At 38.4% G+C, this 17,036-nt stretch overlaps 1 protein-coding gene across 1 annotated transcript in view; it reads left to right on the top strand.

Annotated features, from left to right (window-relative positions):
- Positions 1–710: 710 nt before the first annotated feature.
- Positions 711–17,036, top strand: part of TM2D1 (TM2 domain containing 1) — a 51,613-nt gene continuing 35,287 nt past the window's right edge. Inside the window, exons 1-2 of the mRNA XM_039255292.1 lie at positions 711–903; positions 2,830–2,903. Of these exons, the coding sequence (XP_039111223.1) occupies positions 737–903; positions 2,830–2,903 (241 nt within the window). The 5' untranslated portion in view covers positions 711–736. The remainder of the gene's footprint in view (positions 904–2,829; positions 2,904–17,036) is intronic.

Genomic DNA, 17,036 nt, shown 5'->3' with positions numbered 1-17,036 from the left:
CGTTCACTAAAAAAAGTAAACGTGTTGCCCAGCATAAAAGATAGGCTCACTACAGCACTTTTAGAATATATGAAAATTCAGAAGGAAAAAATGGAGGGGGAAAAAATCCCAACTTTTCACTTAGTGTAGTAGTAAAATCTTTAATATCCGTTTCTTATTGGCCCACTCGCTCGCATAAATGTCCACTATTAAAAATAAAAGTGTAATGCCTATTTTTGTTATGGAGGCCCTAAGTTCTGTGTAAGAGCCTTCTACAAATTCTTCTCTAAGCGAACAGGTAGGTTATTATACCATAACAGTAAGAGCACAGATTCTAAAATCTGGCAAACAACAATTTGACTCCAATTCCGTAACTAAGGTCGGCATGCTTTTTAGCGTCTTTGAGCCTGGCTCCTTATTTGCAAACCCAAATTCGACCAGGACCAACCGAGATAACGTTTGTAAATCGCTTAACAAATCGCTGGGCGCCGCTGGCACAGTTGTAGACGGAAAAGTCACAGCAGGGTTAGCCCGGGAGGAAGCAGTGGTCACAGGGCCGTGATTCTTAAAGCGAACCTTCTTCTTCGTAATCTCAAAAGACAAATCAAAGCTGTCCCAAGTAAATCCCCTGCCCTGTACGGAAAACAATTCAGTTTAGACAAGGTCCCTTTAAGAGCCCAGCTCCCTCCGCCCTTCTCCCGCCCCCGCCCAGGCAAAGGCGGAACCGGAAGAGGTGGGGGTCGTGCCGGTCCCCAGCATGGCGGCCGCCTGGGCTTCCAGGCCGGCTACTCCGGAGGCAGTGGCCGCCCGGCTACTGGGTGTTTTGTGGTTCGTGTCAGTCACCAAGGGACCTTGGGGCGCTGCTGCCATCGCCGCCGCTGGTAGCGAGGAGACGCTTAAGTGCGAGGACCTCAAATTGGGACAATATCCTCTGTGAGGACACCCGTCTTGCCTTGGGGGCGAGGTAGATTAGGGGTCGCGAGTTTGTCGCGGCCCTCAACCCGGCTCAGGGTTGTGCTGAAGGGATCGGTGACTTGTGGCTTCTAATGCCCGACGGGCTCCGGGAGGTGAAAAGAGCTGTGGGGGTGGGAAGCACAGCGGTCACCCTGTGTGATTTCCTTGGGATTTTACTTATTTTTGGCCCTTCCTCTTCTGAACCACCTAGTTTTGTTTTAGTTTTCTTTGTTATGTGATCTATCTACACCTAGATCTTGAAGTATGCCAGGCCCTGTCTAGACACGAGTAATAAAACGTTGATAGGCTCTACCCCAGAAGTTTGCTGACTTGAGAGGGAGAAGCCAAGTAAGTAGTTAATAACGATAAAGCCAGTGTATGTGGCCCATTTATCATAAACTCAGTGTGTTTTACCTAATATCATTGTAAAATTCTGTGAGATGCCGGACTGTCGGGGGCAGATTCCTTCTCTGCCTTGTAACCGTGGGCAAATGATCCGAACTCTGTTTTCTCTTGAGTAAAAATGTAGATAACGATGGTACCAATTTAAAAGTATGTTGTGATGAGTTAGTGCAAGTAAATCACATGGAACAACGCCTGGCACATAGTAGGGACTATCTGTGTTATTTATTTACAGATGAAAAAACAGAAGTTAAAGGCGTTAAGTGACTCTCTTCTTTGTAGTAGCTCTGATAAACGGAGGAACAGTATGAAATGGGAGTTACAGTCAAAATAGCTACTTTTGTACAATATTAGATCGTTTTATACAAATTGTAGAACAAAAATTAGTAACAGAAGCCAGAGATAAAAGAAAGATTCTACTAGACAAGATTTTAAAATTATGGAAATTTTATAGTATATTTATGTGAGTTGGAGAGAGGCAGCCATTATTAGATGTTTACATAGGAGCTGTAATTTGCTGAATACCCTTATGCTTGGAGTTTGAGAATCTCTGACCTAGTAAGTTATATCTTTGAGGCAAAAATGTCAGTGATACTGTGCAAGGAAATAATTAGATGGTATGTAGAGTTGGACAACTTGAACCCTAGAGAGAAGTGGTTGAGCATTTGGTGATGATAATGGGAAAATGTCCTATTCTTCATGAAGTTGGGTTTCCAGTAGTGTTTTAAAAAACCTTAACCAGGTATCAGTAGGCTCTCTTGTGAACACCTTATCCCATCTTAGTTTCAAAATATTTTGGAAACAAAAGCTGCACACAGGTGTGTTGAACATCTATTGAAGGACAGTTATTATACCTATTTTCAAAAGCTTAAAATCCTGTTGGGGCGACCATGTAAACACACCTAAAAGAACTATCTTGCCTGCAGTCTGATGGAAAGTGCTCTAAGCTTGGAATCAGGAAACCTGATTTTACTCCTTATCGCTTACATGACTTTGGACATGTCTCTCAAACTTTGAGCCTCAGTTTATGCTTCTGTAATGTGGGAATAATAGAATTCACCTCACAGGGTTATTTGTGTTACATGAAGTTAAATATGTGACAATAAATACCATGGGGCCCCGTAAATTAGTTCAATCAAATATCTTGAAACTTGATTTTCTTTAACCTAAAGCTTTCTTAGAATAATTTGGTAAGGATTTTCATTTTTTTAATGCTTTCTGGTTAAACCCTGAGTTATGTTGTTTAAGGATGGCATCCTTTGTTAGAGCTTTTAATACGTATTAAGTTAATATACTTTTCCTGTAATAAATTAATGTTCAGTTGTTACTTAGTGGCACTAAAAGTATATTTGTGGTTGTGCTTGTTGCTCTGGACCAAGTAACAGCCTTTCTTTACGCGTGAATGTGAACATGAGTATATAATACAAGATATTAAAGAGAAGATGATAATAGTCTGTGTTGGAATGTCATTCATATTTCCTTAACTTTTCTCACATATATTTGTAAAGGTCCAAAAATAAATGATGCTACACAAGAACCAGTTAACTGTACAAACTACACAGCTCATGGTAAGACTTCCAGAAACATGTTTTTAAAAATTATTTTTTAAATAAATATTAAATATTTTAGACATTTTAAAAATAAATTTTATAAATAATTATTAAGATATTATTTCATAAATCAATATATGATCACTAAAAGTAATGTGTGATTTTTCTTGAGTTAATCACATCATTCATTTTCCAGAACAGCTTAAAATTGGAGAACTGGCTAGGGATTGTTAATATTTAAGTCAAGAAGAATGTTATTCTTAGTTATATGAACTGGGAGTTTTATGTTTTCATTCATTGTTTTTAAAAACTTCGAGGAGCGCCTGGGTGGCTCAGTCGGTTAAGCGTCCGACTTTGGCTCAGGTCAGATCTCACGGTTCGTGGGTTCAAGCCCCTCTTCGGGCTCTGTGCTGACAGCTCAGAACTTGGAGCCTGTTTCAGATTCTGTGTCTCCCTCTCTCTGCACCCCCCCACCCCAATGCTCTGTCTCTCTCTGTCTCAAAAATAAATAAACTGTACAAAAAAATTAAAACCTTTGAATTCAACTTCCTCTTTTATTTACCAAGCTATGTATGCAAAGGTGCTTCTTAAGTTAGATTTTTCATTACTTGAAAAGAACTTGAAATGAGACTTTTAGCCCAGTAAGTTCCAATAAGAAGCTATATTACCCGTATTTTGCATTTGTGAATTATACTTAGGTACATCCTAATTATAGGATGAATAGTTAGGATTTTAAATATGCATCAGTTTTGTTTGTTTTAGTATTTTCCTATAGAGATGTTTTGATAATAGATACCACCCTTGGCCTAATTTTGGGGAGCTTCTGTTACTCTAAAATATGTGGAATGCCAGATAAAAACTAATAAATTGTTCTGTTTAGTCTCTTCTTCCAAAGGGGTATATGTTGGAAGGGAGGCAGATGTATGTTGGAACTATTTAACCTTATTTGGCATGGTACATAATGATGGCTGTTATGTGGTATTATTTTGAGAAAAGAGCATTTATTGAATATATACTGATTATGTTATGTATTAGGTAGGAAATAAGCCAGTAATTATGTTTTCTTTGTAAGTACAATCTCTTAAACAGACTCATTATGTAAAAATGAGATTAAAGGAATTGTTTCCTTACAGCAGAAAACATTCATGTTTTTCAACATATTCAAATAATTCACCTCTTGATTATGAATTTGTATATATTTTATTTTTTATTTTTAATAAAGTTTATTTATTTATTTTGAGGGAGACAGAAACAGCATCAACGGGGTGGGGGCAGAGAGAGCGAGAGAGAATTTGATCTACACTGTTAGCACAGAGCCAGATGTGGGGCTTAAACTCAGGAGCCATGGGATCATGACCTGAGCTGAAACCAAGAGTTGGAAGCTCAACTGACTGAGCTACCTGGGCGCCCCTGAATTTGTATATATTTGAAAAAGCAGTTCTTTTATCTTGTTATATCTTTATACTTTGGCACAGTACTAGCCCAATTATAGTCAACAAAGATATTTGTAAATAAGTTGTGTTAAACTTTTGTAAATGGCATTTAGCTACTACTCTGAAGTTGTGAAATTTTACTATATAAACAGTTACAGGTTTTATATATATATAAATATATGATTTGTAGGTTACATGTATGTATATATGTGTAAATATATATGTATATATATGATTTGTATAGCAGATAGTAACTTGACAAGGAATCCACTCTTTTTAGTTAATTTAGAAGCGTACTCTGATTTGCCTGTTTTATAGTTCAGTCTTTTATATTGTGCTTTTGGAACACAGACAATGGAGTAAATGTGCATAAAGAAAGACTCAGCTTTCAAGACACTTACATTTATATGAAAGATGTTAGAAATCTGTGAATACTATTGTGACCCAAGTATTTAACTAAACTAAGAAGCAGACAGGCTTCACACTATCAGCATGGGGTGCAGTCTCAGGAACTGTGAGATCATAACCTGAGCTCAAATCAGTTGGATGCTTAACCACCTGAGCCACCCAGACACCCCTAGACTGTAGGATTCTTTGCAGGTATGAGGAGTTTGAAGGAAATTATGCAACTAAAAAGAATAGTTTCGGCCCAAAAGAGCTTTGACCTCCATTTAGGTATATCTTGTATAAAAGAAGTTTGAATCCACTTGTGCAATTTTTGGTAAGTAAGTTTATAAATGTACAAAATCAAATGATCAGACTACTAGAAAGTAAAAAGAGTTGGAGGTATTATGGTACTATCATGGCCTCGCTGATCAGTAAGTGAAGACCTACAGGAAAGTGAAAGGAAGACTTTCTATATAAGGGAATGATGTGATTTTTCTTTTTATTTATTTATTTATATAATTATTTTTAAAAAATTTTTTTTAATGTTTTATTTATTTCTAGGAGAGAGAGAGACAGCGTGAGCAGGGGAGGGTCAGAGAGAGAGGGAGTCACAGACTGAAACAGGCTCCAGGCTCTGAGCTGGCAGTCAGCACAGAGCCCGACGCGGGGCTTGAACCCACGAACCGTGAGATCATGACCCAAGCGAAAGTCGGACGCTTAACCGACTAAGCCACCCAGGCGCCCCTTTAAGATCTGATTTTAGATAGTCTTCAGGAAGATCTCAAAAGGCTTTAAGACAAGAAAGTGACAGCTTCAAACTGAGCAAGTAACTGAGCAAANAAGCGAAAGTCGGACGCTTAACCGACTAAGCCACCCAGGCGCCCCGGGAATGATGTGATTTTTCATTTGGAAAGAATAAACCAAGTACCTTACTGAATGTGAGAACATACATAGATTAATAAATAAATGACTTTAAATCGTTACCATGATTTTAAAAAGAAAATAAAGCTTTTGAGACACATACGAGTCACAGGGCTTCTGCATATGGAGGTGCAATTTGTACGTGACACAGGTTATCTGGCTGAGAGCTGGCATAGATTCTACCATAGCAGCCTAACATTCCTGAGGCTATGTCTGTCCACAGGAAGTTTCTTTTAATTACTGTTTTTAAAACACACAAAAGCTAGTAAAGTAGTCTTGGTGAAATACTTCTACGTCCTGATCAGAGAGAACATCAAAGTGACCCTTGAAACATGTTTTTAGATTCTAACATGGAACTGATTAACAAGAGAACAATATTAGCATTGTGAAAAGTGTGAGCGACATGATTTCTCTCATCCTTCAGCCAAGACTTTTCTTCCTGTTTTTCACTCTATGTGAAGGACTATTACAGAATCCTCAAACTAAGTTTAATTTTTTTCCCCAGCACTTTTTTTTTATTAAAACATTTTTAAAATGTTTCTTTTTGAGAGAGACAGAGACAGAGACAGAGCAAGCAGGGGAGGGAACAGAGAGAGAGAGGGCCCCAAAGAATCTGAAGCAGTCTCCAAGCTCTGAGCTGTCAGCACAGAGCCCAATGCGACTCAAACCCAAAAACCATGAGATCATGACCTGAGCCAAAATTGTCTGCTTAACCAACTGAGCCACCCAGGTGCCCCTGAAAACTTTTAAAATTAAAAAAAAAATCATTCTCAAGTGCTTTGAGGGAGAATTTCTTTTGTCACGTTATCAAGTAGCTAGGATTTAAAACTGATTTAAACTGTAATGTAGCCCAGCAAATTTCTTCTTCTACTGTCTGTTTTGGCAGGAGTGCTTAGCCTTCAGACAGCTTTGTTTTAAGGTAGCATATAAAAAACAGAGTAGGCTAACATATGAAAGGGAAATTAGAAGAGGTCACCTAGGATTTTATGAAATTTAAATCCTATTATAAATTTTTCACTATCATAAATATAGAAAGACTTAAATGTGACTTAACTGTCCAGTGATTATGGCAGTTTCAAGGGCAAAGCCATACAGGGTATGAATTTGATAAGCAAAGTCACAGAAGTATAGATTTCATTCATCCTCTGAGTACCTCACTTTTCTAAATTGATAAACGAGGTTAAATTCCGTAAACTTTGTAGACTCCTTGCCAAGATTCAGCTGGACTGTAAATAATACACACCTAGATATTATAACTTTTTAAGCAAAAATACTTATAGACTTCCTACATTCAGAATGAATGATAACTCAGTGAAGAGTTTTGAGCCTTTACTGTTTGCTTTTATTAAAGTTATGAATATGGTTTTATTCATGAAGTTAGACTATGATCTTTCTGCTTTTAGGAGAGAACAACTCTGTACTCTAAAATATTGGCCTGTGGACTTCTGGACATTCCATTCAAAATCCATACTAACTCCCTTGTTAAATTCTAAGTCTGGGCCTCACAGACTAAAATTGTACTTGAAGTGCAGGTGGGGATTAGGTCTCACCATCTCACTACAGATTCGTTTACTTTTTGTAAGAAGAAAATGTTAGGATTGCATATGATTATTTATGATGTATTGACCTTTTACTTACATTCCATTCTGTTGGTGTGATTAAGCTATATGCTAAGATATTATTATTAAGCTAAAAGCTTAACAGAAAGACTGTAGTGTGTTTATGAATAGGGAACACCTGGCTAGCTTAGTCAGTAGATCATGTGACTTTTTTTTTTTTACAAATAGTTTATTAAATTGGTTTCCTTATAACACCCAGTGCTCATCCCCACAAGTGCCCTCCTCCATGCCCATATCCCCCCTCCCCGCCACATCCATCAGTCCTCAGTTTGTTTCTCAGCATTCAAGAGTCTCTCATGGTTTGCCTCTCTCCCTTTCCCCCACCATTTCTCCCCTTCTTCTCCCCCCTCTCCAGCACTTTTTGACTAGGTATGAATAAGAACAATGTTTTACAAAGAGGGGAGTTTCAAGATAGAGGAATTGAGACCAAAGGCAAAGTAATTCAACTGTGACAGTAAATTAATGTGACCTTAAAATGGTTCCCAGTTAGAGATACAGGCTTCCAGTTAGGAAATGAATTAAGTCACAAGATGACAAAAAAGCACGGGGAAGTCATGGTATTGTAATAGCATCGTAGAGAACAGATGGTAGCTACACTTAGGAGCGTAACATAACATACAAACTTGTCTCATTGCTGTGTTATACACCTGAAACTACTATAACATTTGTGTCAACTATATACTTCAGTTTAAAAAAAAAAAACCTCAGGACACCAATCACAAAAAGTCAGTGAGACCTTTCCAAATAAGGTAAATTCTTGAGGTGTAGCCAATCAAGTAATTTCCTTGCTTTGTCTCCACTAATTCTCTATAGAAATCTTTTAACTACCTCCTACAGGTGGGGCAAAGCACTCTCACCACTTTTGGTTTGGTACTGCCCAATTCAAATTGATTTTTGCTCAAATAAACTCTTACAGGAAAAAAATGGGGGTTGTGGTGCCTGGGTGGCTCAGTTGGTTAAGCATCCAACTTCAGCTCAGATCATGATCTCGCAGTTCTGTGAGTTCAAGTCCCGCGTTAGGCTCTGTGCTCTGTGCTCACAGCTCATTGCCTGGACCCTGCTTTGGATTCTGTGTGTCTCACTCTCTCTGCCCTTCCCCTGCTCGTGCGTGTGTGTGTGTGTGTGTGTGTGTGTGTGAAAAATAAGAATTTAAAAATTAAAAAAAAGTCCTCAGCCTAAGGCCAAGTAACAAGCATATTTATTTATTGAGAAATCATTTGTAATAAATAATAATTGATTAAAATAAATGGATCAGAACAATTACCGTGGTGAAAATTAATTTATAGGATATTTTTATTTATTGAGAAATTATTTACTGTATTTATTGAGAAATTATTACATGGCAGGCTTCTACCAGGTGGTATCGATGATATATGAAAGAAGACACAATTTCTGCCCTCAAAGGATGTGCTGTCTAGTTTATACAGACCTACATAAGCAAGTATTTTCAATTTTTTCAATCTTTAAAAAAAAATTTTAATGTTTATTTTAGAGAGAGTGTGCATGAGCAGGGGAAGGGCAGAAGGAGGGAGACAGAGTATCTGAAGCAGGCTCCACACTGACAACAGAGAGCCTGATGTGAGGCCTAAACTCACAGAACCAGGAGATCATGACCTGTGCCAAAGCTGGACCCTGAACTGACTGAACCACCCAGGCACCTTGCATTTTTTTGTTTTAGAAAGAGTGAGAGTATGCTTTCATGAGCCGGGGGGGGAGAGAGAGAGAGAGAGAGAGGGAGAGAGAGAGAGAGAGAGAATATCTTCAGAGGGATCCATGCTCAGCGCAGAGGCCAACATGGGACCTGATCCCACAACCCTGGGATTACAACCTGAGCCAAAATCAAGAGTCAGACACTCAATTGACTGAGGCACCCAGGTGCCTCGAGTGTTTTCAGTTTTTGGTTTTCTGATCAGTGATATACAACTGACTCCATCTCCAGAAAATTTTGCTCTGATCCTTTGACAGATCTTCTTTAAGTTTCTATTGAAACGTATTTATAGGAAAGTATATATAAGGGTAACTCAATGATTCTTCCCAAACTGAACACATTTGTGAGTGTTTCCAAATCAAGAAACATCAGCATACTAAAAACCATCTCTGCTCTCTCGTATAGTCCCTGTTCTGCCCTAATGGAAAACTATTCATCTTAACTTCTAACAACATAAATTAGTTATGCAAAAAGTTTGTTATTGTTAGACTTTATTTGGGGATAATTTCAAGTTTACAGAAGAGTTGCAGGAAGAATAGTACAAAGAACACCCACACATCCTTTGCCCACATTCACCAGTAGTTAACACATTATTGTTCTTGCTTTCTCGTTGTGTGTTCATTCATGCTCTCTCTCTGAATTTGTATGTATTTTGCCCCTAACTATATTTGTGTGTTTTTCCTATGAATAAAGAGATTCTAGTTGTTGTAAATTTCAGTAAATTTAATATTAATACATGTACTTTATTATCCATATTCTAATTTTATCAAATGACCCTAAGTAATGCCTTTACAGCATTTTTTTTCTAGTTCAGGATCCTAAGATCAGGTTTTGACCCCTAAATCTGACAGATCAAAACTATAGTTCAGAGGCATGATGTTAACCAGAGTAGGATCCCAAACCACCTACTCACTAGGTTGGTCCTTTTGACTGTTATGAAACCTCATTGTTTATTTCTGATAGTTTTTTCCATCTAAAAAGCAGTGCTACTTTTAATAATTGAGAATTAACTGTGTACTTTACTTACTGGTTTGTATTGATGCCATCTAAATCTTAAACATTGGCCAGAACAAAACTTGTTACAGGAAAGCTATGAATGGAGTAGTTTTCAGGTTTGTAGTATGTTTAATCTTGTCTACCGGTTAACATTTATTGGTAACTGGCTTCCCTAGGCTTATCATATTGATTTGTTTATTTTTGCTTGTTCCTGAAATCAGTATAAGCATAGAATTATGGTATAGTGAAAAGAGTATTGATAAATAAGTAATGAGAGTTAGCCTAGGACTTACAGTCTTACCTCCTTATGAGACTTTTGTCAACTCATTTAATTTCTTTTTTTTTTTAATTGGTACAGCCACTTTGTTTATTTTTTAGAGAGAGAGAAAGAGCATGAGTAGGGGAGAAGGGCAGAGGGTGAGAGAGAGAATCTTAAGCAGCCTCCACGCTCAGCATGGAGCCCAACACAGGGCTGGATCCCACGACCCTGAGATCATGACCTGAGCCAAAATGAAGAATTGGAGATTCAACTGACTGAGCCATCCAGGTGCTCTAACTCATTTAAATTCTTAAAATCTCAGTTTTCATGTTTGCGAAAGAAAAAGAGTTTTGCATACTTAATAGGATTTTTTAAAATAAGAGTCAATGAGGCACTTGGCTGGCTCAGTCAGTAGATCACACAACTCTGGGTCTCAGGGTCATGAGTTCAAGCCCCATGTTGGGTGTAGAGATTACTTAAAAAAAATAAGGGTCAAAAGAAGTTATCATAAAGTATGTGAAAACAAACTCTAGGGTTATAGACTTCTTTTGATTTATTAATTTCATTACACAAAATCTTCCATTAGTAATACAACCACTTACAGTGTTATATTCATTTCTCATGTCAGATTCATTCTCTTAGTTTTCTCAGTATTGAAGTTCTCTAATTTACTAGAGTGGGGAGCCTGATACTTGTTGAACAATTTCTGTAACCAAGTACCATGCTTTATACCATATGCTTGAGCATTATAAGAGTATATCCACATTTCACAGATGACAAAAATAAGATTTAGTGAGGTTTTGAAACTTGCTCAAAGGAGCAGTGTAGTTAAGTGACAGAGTTTGGAGTTAAACCCAGATTTCTCTGTCAATTCAGACCTCTGATTAAATCAGCATTGATGTTTCTCTTATTTATTATTTTCTCATTAATCTCTCTATATTCGGAGCAACAGCTTATCCTTTCTCACTAAAGTACATAATTTTCATCCTTTAAAATAATTTGCATGCTTCTCTCAAATTTCTGGAAGCACTGTAGCCCTGTGGTTTCCTCTTTCCACTGTTGGTTGCTTTCCTGAAGTTCTGAGCCTGGAGCATTGACATTTTTCTCTTATATGTCTCATGTCAAATACAAATCATTTCTTACAATAGAAATGATAAAATATTGAAAACTAAAATTGCACAATATGGGAGTTCAAAAAGTTAATAGGCAACTGAAAATGGAAAGGTGTGATTTCTTACTATCTTAATATTTTTGTGAGGCATTTTTACAACTCACCTATAAGTGTTTTATCTTTTAAAATGTATAGGAAACTGTCATCTCTAAAACCAGTGCATTAGGGAGGTGTATTAGACAATAACACCAACTGCAATCATAATTAGAGTGTTTTGCATTGCATCTATCTCTTTAAGATCTGATTTTAGATAGTCTTCAGGAAGATCTCAAAAGGCTTTAAGACAAGAAAGTGACAGCTTCAAACTGAGCAAGTAACTGAGCAAAAGGTAATACATTTAGAGGAAAATTATCCAAAATTGAGTAATGGGATTCTGTTTTATGGCACAGCCAATCCAGAACTTACTACTTTGAGGATTTAAAAAAATTTAAAGGTACATTTTGAGGAAAAACTTGTGTTTATTGATTTCTTGCAGATTACTTCTTTATGAAGATAGAATGGTCCTCATCAAAGCAAAAAACTAACTTTTTAAACCAGACATCTCTTTGACTTATATGTCTGATGCCTAAACTCTTGTACATGTACTCCTGGAGGTAGACAGAGCTATCCAAGAGGTAAACAGGTATAATTGTTGAATTAGTTTCCTAGGGCTGTTATAACAGAGTGTTACAGACTAGATGGCCTAAAACAACAGACATTTACTGTCTCAGTTCTGGAGGCTAGAAATCTGAAATCAGGTGTCTGGACTCCTTCTCAGACTCTGGGTGGGATATTTCCTTCCCTCTTCTGACCTGCTGGTGGTGGTCAGCAATTGTTGGTGTTCCTGGACTTGTAACTGCATCAGTCTGGTTGCTGCCTCTGTCTTCATATAGCATTGTCCCTATATGTCTTCATAACATCTTTTCCCTGTGTATATGTATGCATGTAATTTCCCCTATTTATAAGGACAGCACTCTTCTTGGATTAGGGCCCACCCTGATCACCTTATTTTAATTTGGATAAATCTACAGAGATCCTATTTCCAAATAAGGTCACACTCTGAGGTACTAAGGGTTAGTACTTACACATATCTTTTTTAGGGGGGACATAATTCAGCCCATAACAGGTGTCTTTAAAGGAATTGATTTTCACAATGTTTACTTTTCCTAAAATTGATGTAAAATTTCTGGGGCGCCTCGGTGGCTTAGTCGGTTAAGCGTCCGACTTTCGCTTAGGTCATGATCTCGCGGTTCGTGGGTTCGAGCCCCGCGTCGGGCTCTGTGCTGACTGCCAGCTCAGAGCCTGGAGCCTGTTTCAGTCTGTGACTCCCTCTCTCTCTCTGACCCTCCCCTGCTCACGCTGTCTCTCTCTCTCTCCTAGAAATAAATAAAACATTAAAAAAAAAAATTAAAAAAAAAAATTGATGTAAAATTTCTGAATTTTAAATAGGAGCTCTTTTATATCTATTCTTTGTTGGATAGATGGCTATTCAATTGCTATGGTATTTACAAGAGACTCTTAGATATAGAGAACAAACTGAGGGGGTTGGGGGGGGGGGACCGGGGAGAGGGGAAAATGGGTGTTGGGCATTGAGGAGGGCACTTGTTGGGATGAGTACTGGGTGCTATATGTAAGCCAGTTTGACAATAAATTATATTTAAAAAATTGCTGTGGTATTTAGATTCCATTTTAAAGAGTGCTATAACATTTAATTTAGTGGCTGGTATTTATAATCTGCTGGAAATTCTATTTTTTGCAACCATTTAAGTCCATGATAAAAAACCATAGATATTGGGGCGCCTGGGTGGCTTAGTCGGTTAAGCGTCCGACTTTCGCTTAGGTCGTGATCTCGTGGTTCGTGGGTTTGAGCCCCGCATCGGGCTCTGTGCTGACTGCCAGCTCGGAGCCTGGAGCCTGTTTCAGTCTGTGACTCCCTCTCTCTCTGACCCTCCCCTGCTCATGCTGTCTCTCTCTCTCCTAGGAATAAATAAAAATATTAAAAAAAAAAAACCATAGATATCAACTTAAAAATGTGTAAGGGAGTACCTAGTTGTAGAAAGCTACTTAAGGGAGTGTGTGAGCAAAATTTTTTGGAGACTCACTGATATAGAGCAGGGTTTCTCAACCTTGGTATTATTGATGTTTCAGATTAGGTAATTTTTTGTTGTGAGGAGTGCATTATAGGATGTTTAGGAGCATCCCTGGCCTCTGCCCACTAGGTTCCAGTAGCAGCTACCCAGAGGTGACAACCAAAAGTGCCTTCAGACATTGGCAAATGTCCCCTGGGGAGCAAAATTGCCCTTGGTCATTGAAATAGAGTATATTGATCTCCTTTCAGTCAGTAATGTAGATTATACGTTAACATTTCAGACTTTTGCTCATCTCAGTTTTTTTATTTTTTATTATTTTTTTAATATATATATTTTTTATTTATTTCTAGGGGAGAGAGAGAGAGAGACAGCGTGAGCAGGGGAGGGTCAGAGAGAGAGGGAGATACAGATTCTGAAATAGGCTCCAGGCTTTGAGCTGGCAGTCAGCACAAAGCCCGACGTGGGGCTCGAACCCACGAACAGCGAGATCATGACCTAAGTGAAAGTCAGACGCTTAACCGACTAAGCCACCCAGGCGCCCCTCATCTCAGTTTTTTTAAAGCTTATTTATTTTGAGAGAGAGAGAGTATGTGAAGATAATGGGGGAGGGGCAGAGAGAGAGAAAGAAAGAGAGAATCCCAAGCAGGTTCTGTACTGTCAGTGCAAAGCCCGACATGGGGCTTGAACCCATGAATCGTGAGATCATGACGTGAGCCCAAGTCAAGGGTTACCCCTTAACCAACTGAGCCACCCAGGTGCCCCTGCTAATCTCAAGTTTGAGATATAGCTCTAGACATGACTTAGATGGAAGATTTTCTAGAGGTATCACCTAAGGGTATTAATAATAATTTACTCAAAAGCATCAATACATTTTATCCCAGTATCAAAGCATGTATATCCAAACAGCTACATATAAATTGTCTGTTTACTTTTGTCCCATCTCTAAATTAGAAGTCCTTGCTTATATCTGAAATCAAGAAAAGACTGTAGAAAGTCTCTATGTTTTGTAAAAGTTCTTTAAAAAAATTTTTTTTTAATGTTTATTTATCTTGAGAGAGAGAGAAAGCAAATGGGAGGGGCAAAGAGAGAGGGAGACAGAGGATCCGAGGCAGGCTCTGCACTGTCAGCACAGAGCCCAATGCAAGGCTCAAACTCACGAACTGTGAGATCGTGACCTGAGCTGAAGTGGAGAGTCAGATGCTCAACTAAGTGAGCCATCCAGGCACCCCTGTTTTGTAAAAGTTCTTATTGAGGACTTTCACTGTGTTTACCTTCGGTCACAACCAAACAAACCAAGTTTCCATGGTTCCTCAGAGGTGAATTGGAATGCTTTCTTTCAATTCTATCACAAGGGCTCTATAAAGCTTTTTGTCTTAACTGCCAGGAAGCTCTGACCTAAATTTGTGGCCCAATTACAATGTCTTCTCTTTCTTGTTTCCTAGTACAGTTGATCCTTGAATAATGCAAGGATTAGGGGAGCTGACCCTGTGCAATCAAAAATCTGTATTTGACTTTTGATTCCTCCAAAACTTAACTACTAATAGCCTACTGTTGACCAGAAGATTTATCAATAACAGTAGATTAACACACACTTTGTATATGTATTATATACTGTATTCTTACATAAAGTAAGCTAGAAAAAAGAATTTTATTAAAAATATCATAAGAAGGGGCACCTGGGTAGCTCAGTTGGTTAAGTATCTGACTTCAGCTCAGGTCATGATCTCGCAGTTATGAGTTCGAGCCCCACGTGAGGCTCCATGCTGACAGCTTGGAATCTGGAGCTTGCTTCAGAATTTATGTCTCCCTTTCTCTCTGCCCCTCCTCTACTTGTGCTTGTCTCTTAAAAGTAAGTAAACATGTTGGGATGAGCACTGGGTGTTATATGGAAACCAACTTGACAATGAACTATTTAAAAAAAAAAAAGTAAATACACATTAAATTACATTTTAATTAAAGAAATATTATAAGGGGGGGTGCCTGGGTGGCTTAGTCGGTTAAGCGTCTGACTTTCGCTTAGGTCATGATCTCGCGGTTCGTGGGTTCCAGCCCCGCGTCGGGCTTTGTGCTGACTGCCAGCTCAGAGCCTGGAGCCTGCTTCAGATTCTGTGTCTCCCTCTTTCTCTGACCTTCCCCTGCTCGCGCTGTCTCTCTCTCTCTCCTAGAAATAAATAAAACATTAAAAAAATTTTTTTAAAAATATAAGGAAAATATATTTTACAGTACTGTATTTGTTGAAAAAAATCCACACATAAGTATACCTGTGCAGTGCAAACCAGTGTTGTTCAATAGTCAGGTGTATATTATTTCTTCACTCTTACTCTTCCCTTCATTGTATTACTTTTTTTGCTTGTTTAAATGGTTCTCAATTATACTGAATCTGTGGCTTTTAGTGTAAGACATTGTTTTGGAAATTTAAATACATGAAATAAGTTTATGGGTGACATAGTTTGAACTTTCAATAACCCAACAAAAGTGTGCAAGTCATTATACATTTTTTTCTGACATTATTTTCTCAGTGTACTACTCTGACCTAAAAAAAGGACAATGATTTGTTGGAAATCATAAGATAATTATAATGTAGACAGAAAATGAATACTTCTGGGTGCCTGCGTGGCTCAGTCGGTTAAGCGTCCGACTTCGGCTCAGGTCATGATCTCACAGTTCGTGGGTTCGAGCCCCACGTCAGGCTCTGTGCTGACAGCTCAGAGCCTGGAGCCTGTTTCAGTTTCTGTGTCTCCCTCTCTCTCTGACCCTCCCCAGCTCACACTGTCCCTCTCTCTCTCTCTCTCTCTCTGTCTCTCTCTCTGTCTCTCTCTCTCTCAGAAATAAATAAAACCTTAAAAAAAAAAAAAGAAAAGAAAATGAATACTACTTTCCTCTAATGATAAAACTCTAGGGTCTCTTTTAGACTATTACACAAGGTTCAATTTTCATTTTCTCGGGGCGCCTGGATGGCTCAGTCAGTTAAGCATCTGATTTCGGCTCAGGCCATGATCTCACAATCTGTGAATTCGAGCCCTGCTTCAGGCTCTGTGCTGACAGCTCAGAGCCTGGAGCCTCCTTCAGATTCTGTATCTACCTCTTTCTCTTTCTGCCCCTACCTGCTCTGTCTCTCTTGCTTTCAGAATTAAATAAAACATATAAAAATTTTTGAAAAAAAAAAGATTTTCACTTTCTTGGGAAAAAAAACCCTGTAATTGATCTTAACCATAGAGATAAACAGTTACTGAAACTAGCCTAAAAATCTTAATACCTTTTAATCAGAAATGGTGAAGGTGGAAAAGGCACTAACATTTATCAAATAACAACTATATGCTGTGCTTTGTGCTAGATACTTTACAGCATTTTTTTAAAAAATTTTTTTAATGTTTTATTTATTTCTAAGAGAGAGAGAGAGAGACAGCGTGAGCAGGGGAGGGTCAGAGAGAGAGGGATTCACAGACTGAAACAGGCTCCAGGCTCTGAGCTGGCAGTCAGCACACAGCCCGACGCGGGGCTCGAACCCACGAACCGCGAGATCATGACCTAAGTGAAAGTCGGACTCTTAACCGACTAAGCCACCCAGGCGCCCCACGTTACAGCATA

Source organism: Hyaena hyaena, unplaced genomic scaffold (assembly GCF_003009895.1).
Source record: "Hyaena hyaena isolate Hyena2069 unplaced genomic scaffold, ASM300989v1 scaffold_521, whole genome shotgun sequence".
Classification (NCBI taxonomy): Eukaryota; Metazoa; Chordata; class Mammalia; order Carnivora; family Hyaenidae; genus Hyaena; species Hyaena hyaena.
This window is presented reverse-complemented; position numbering and strand designations above follow the sequence as displayed.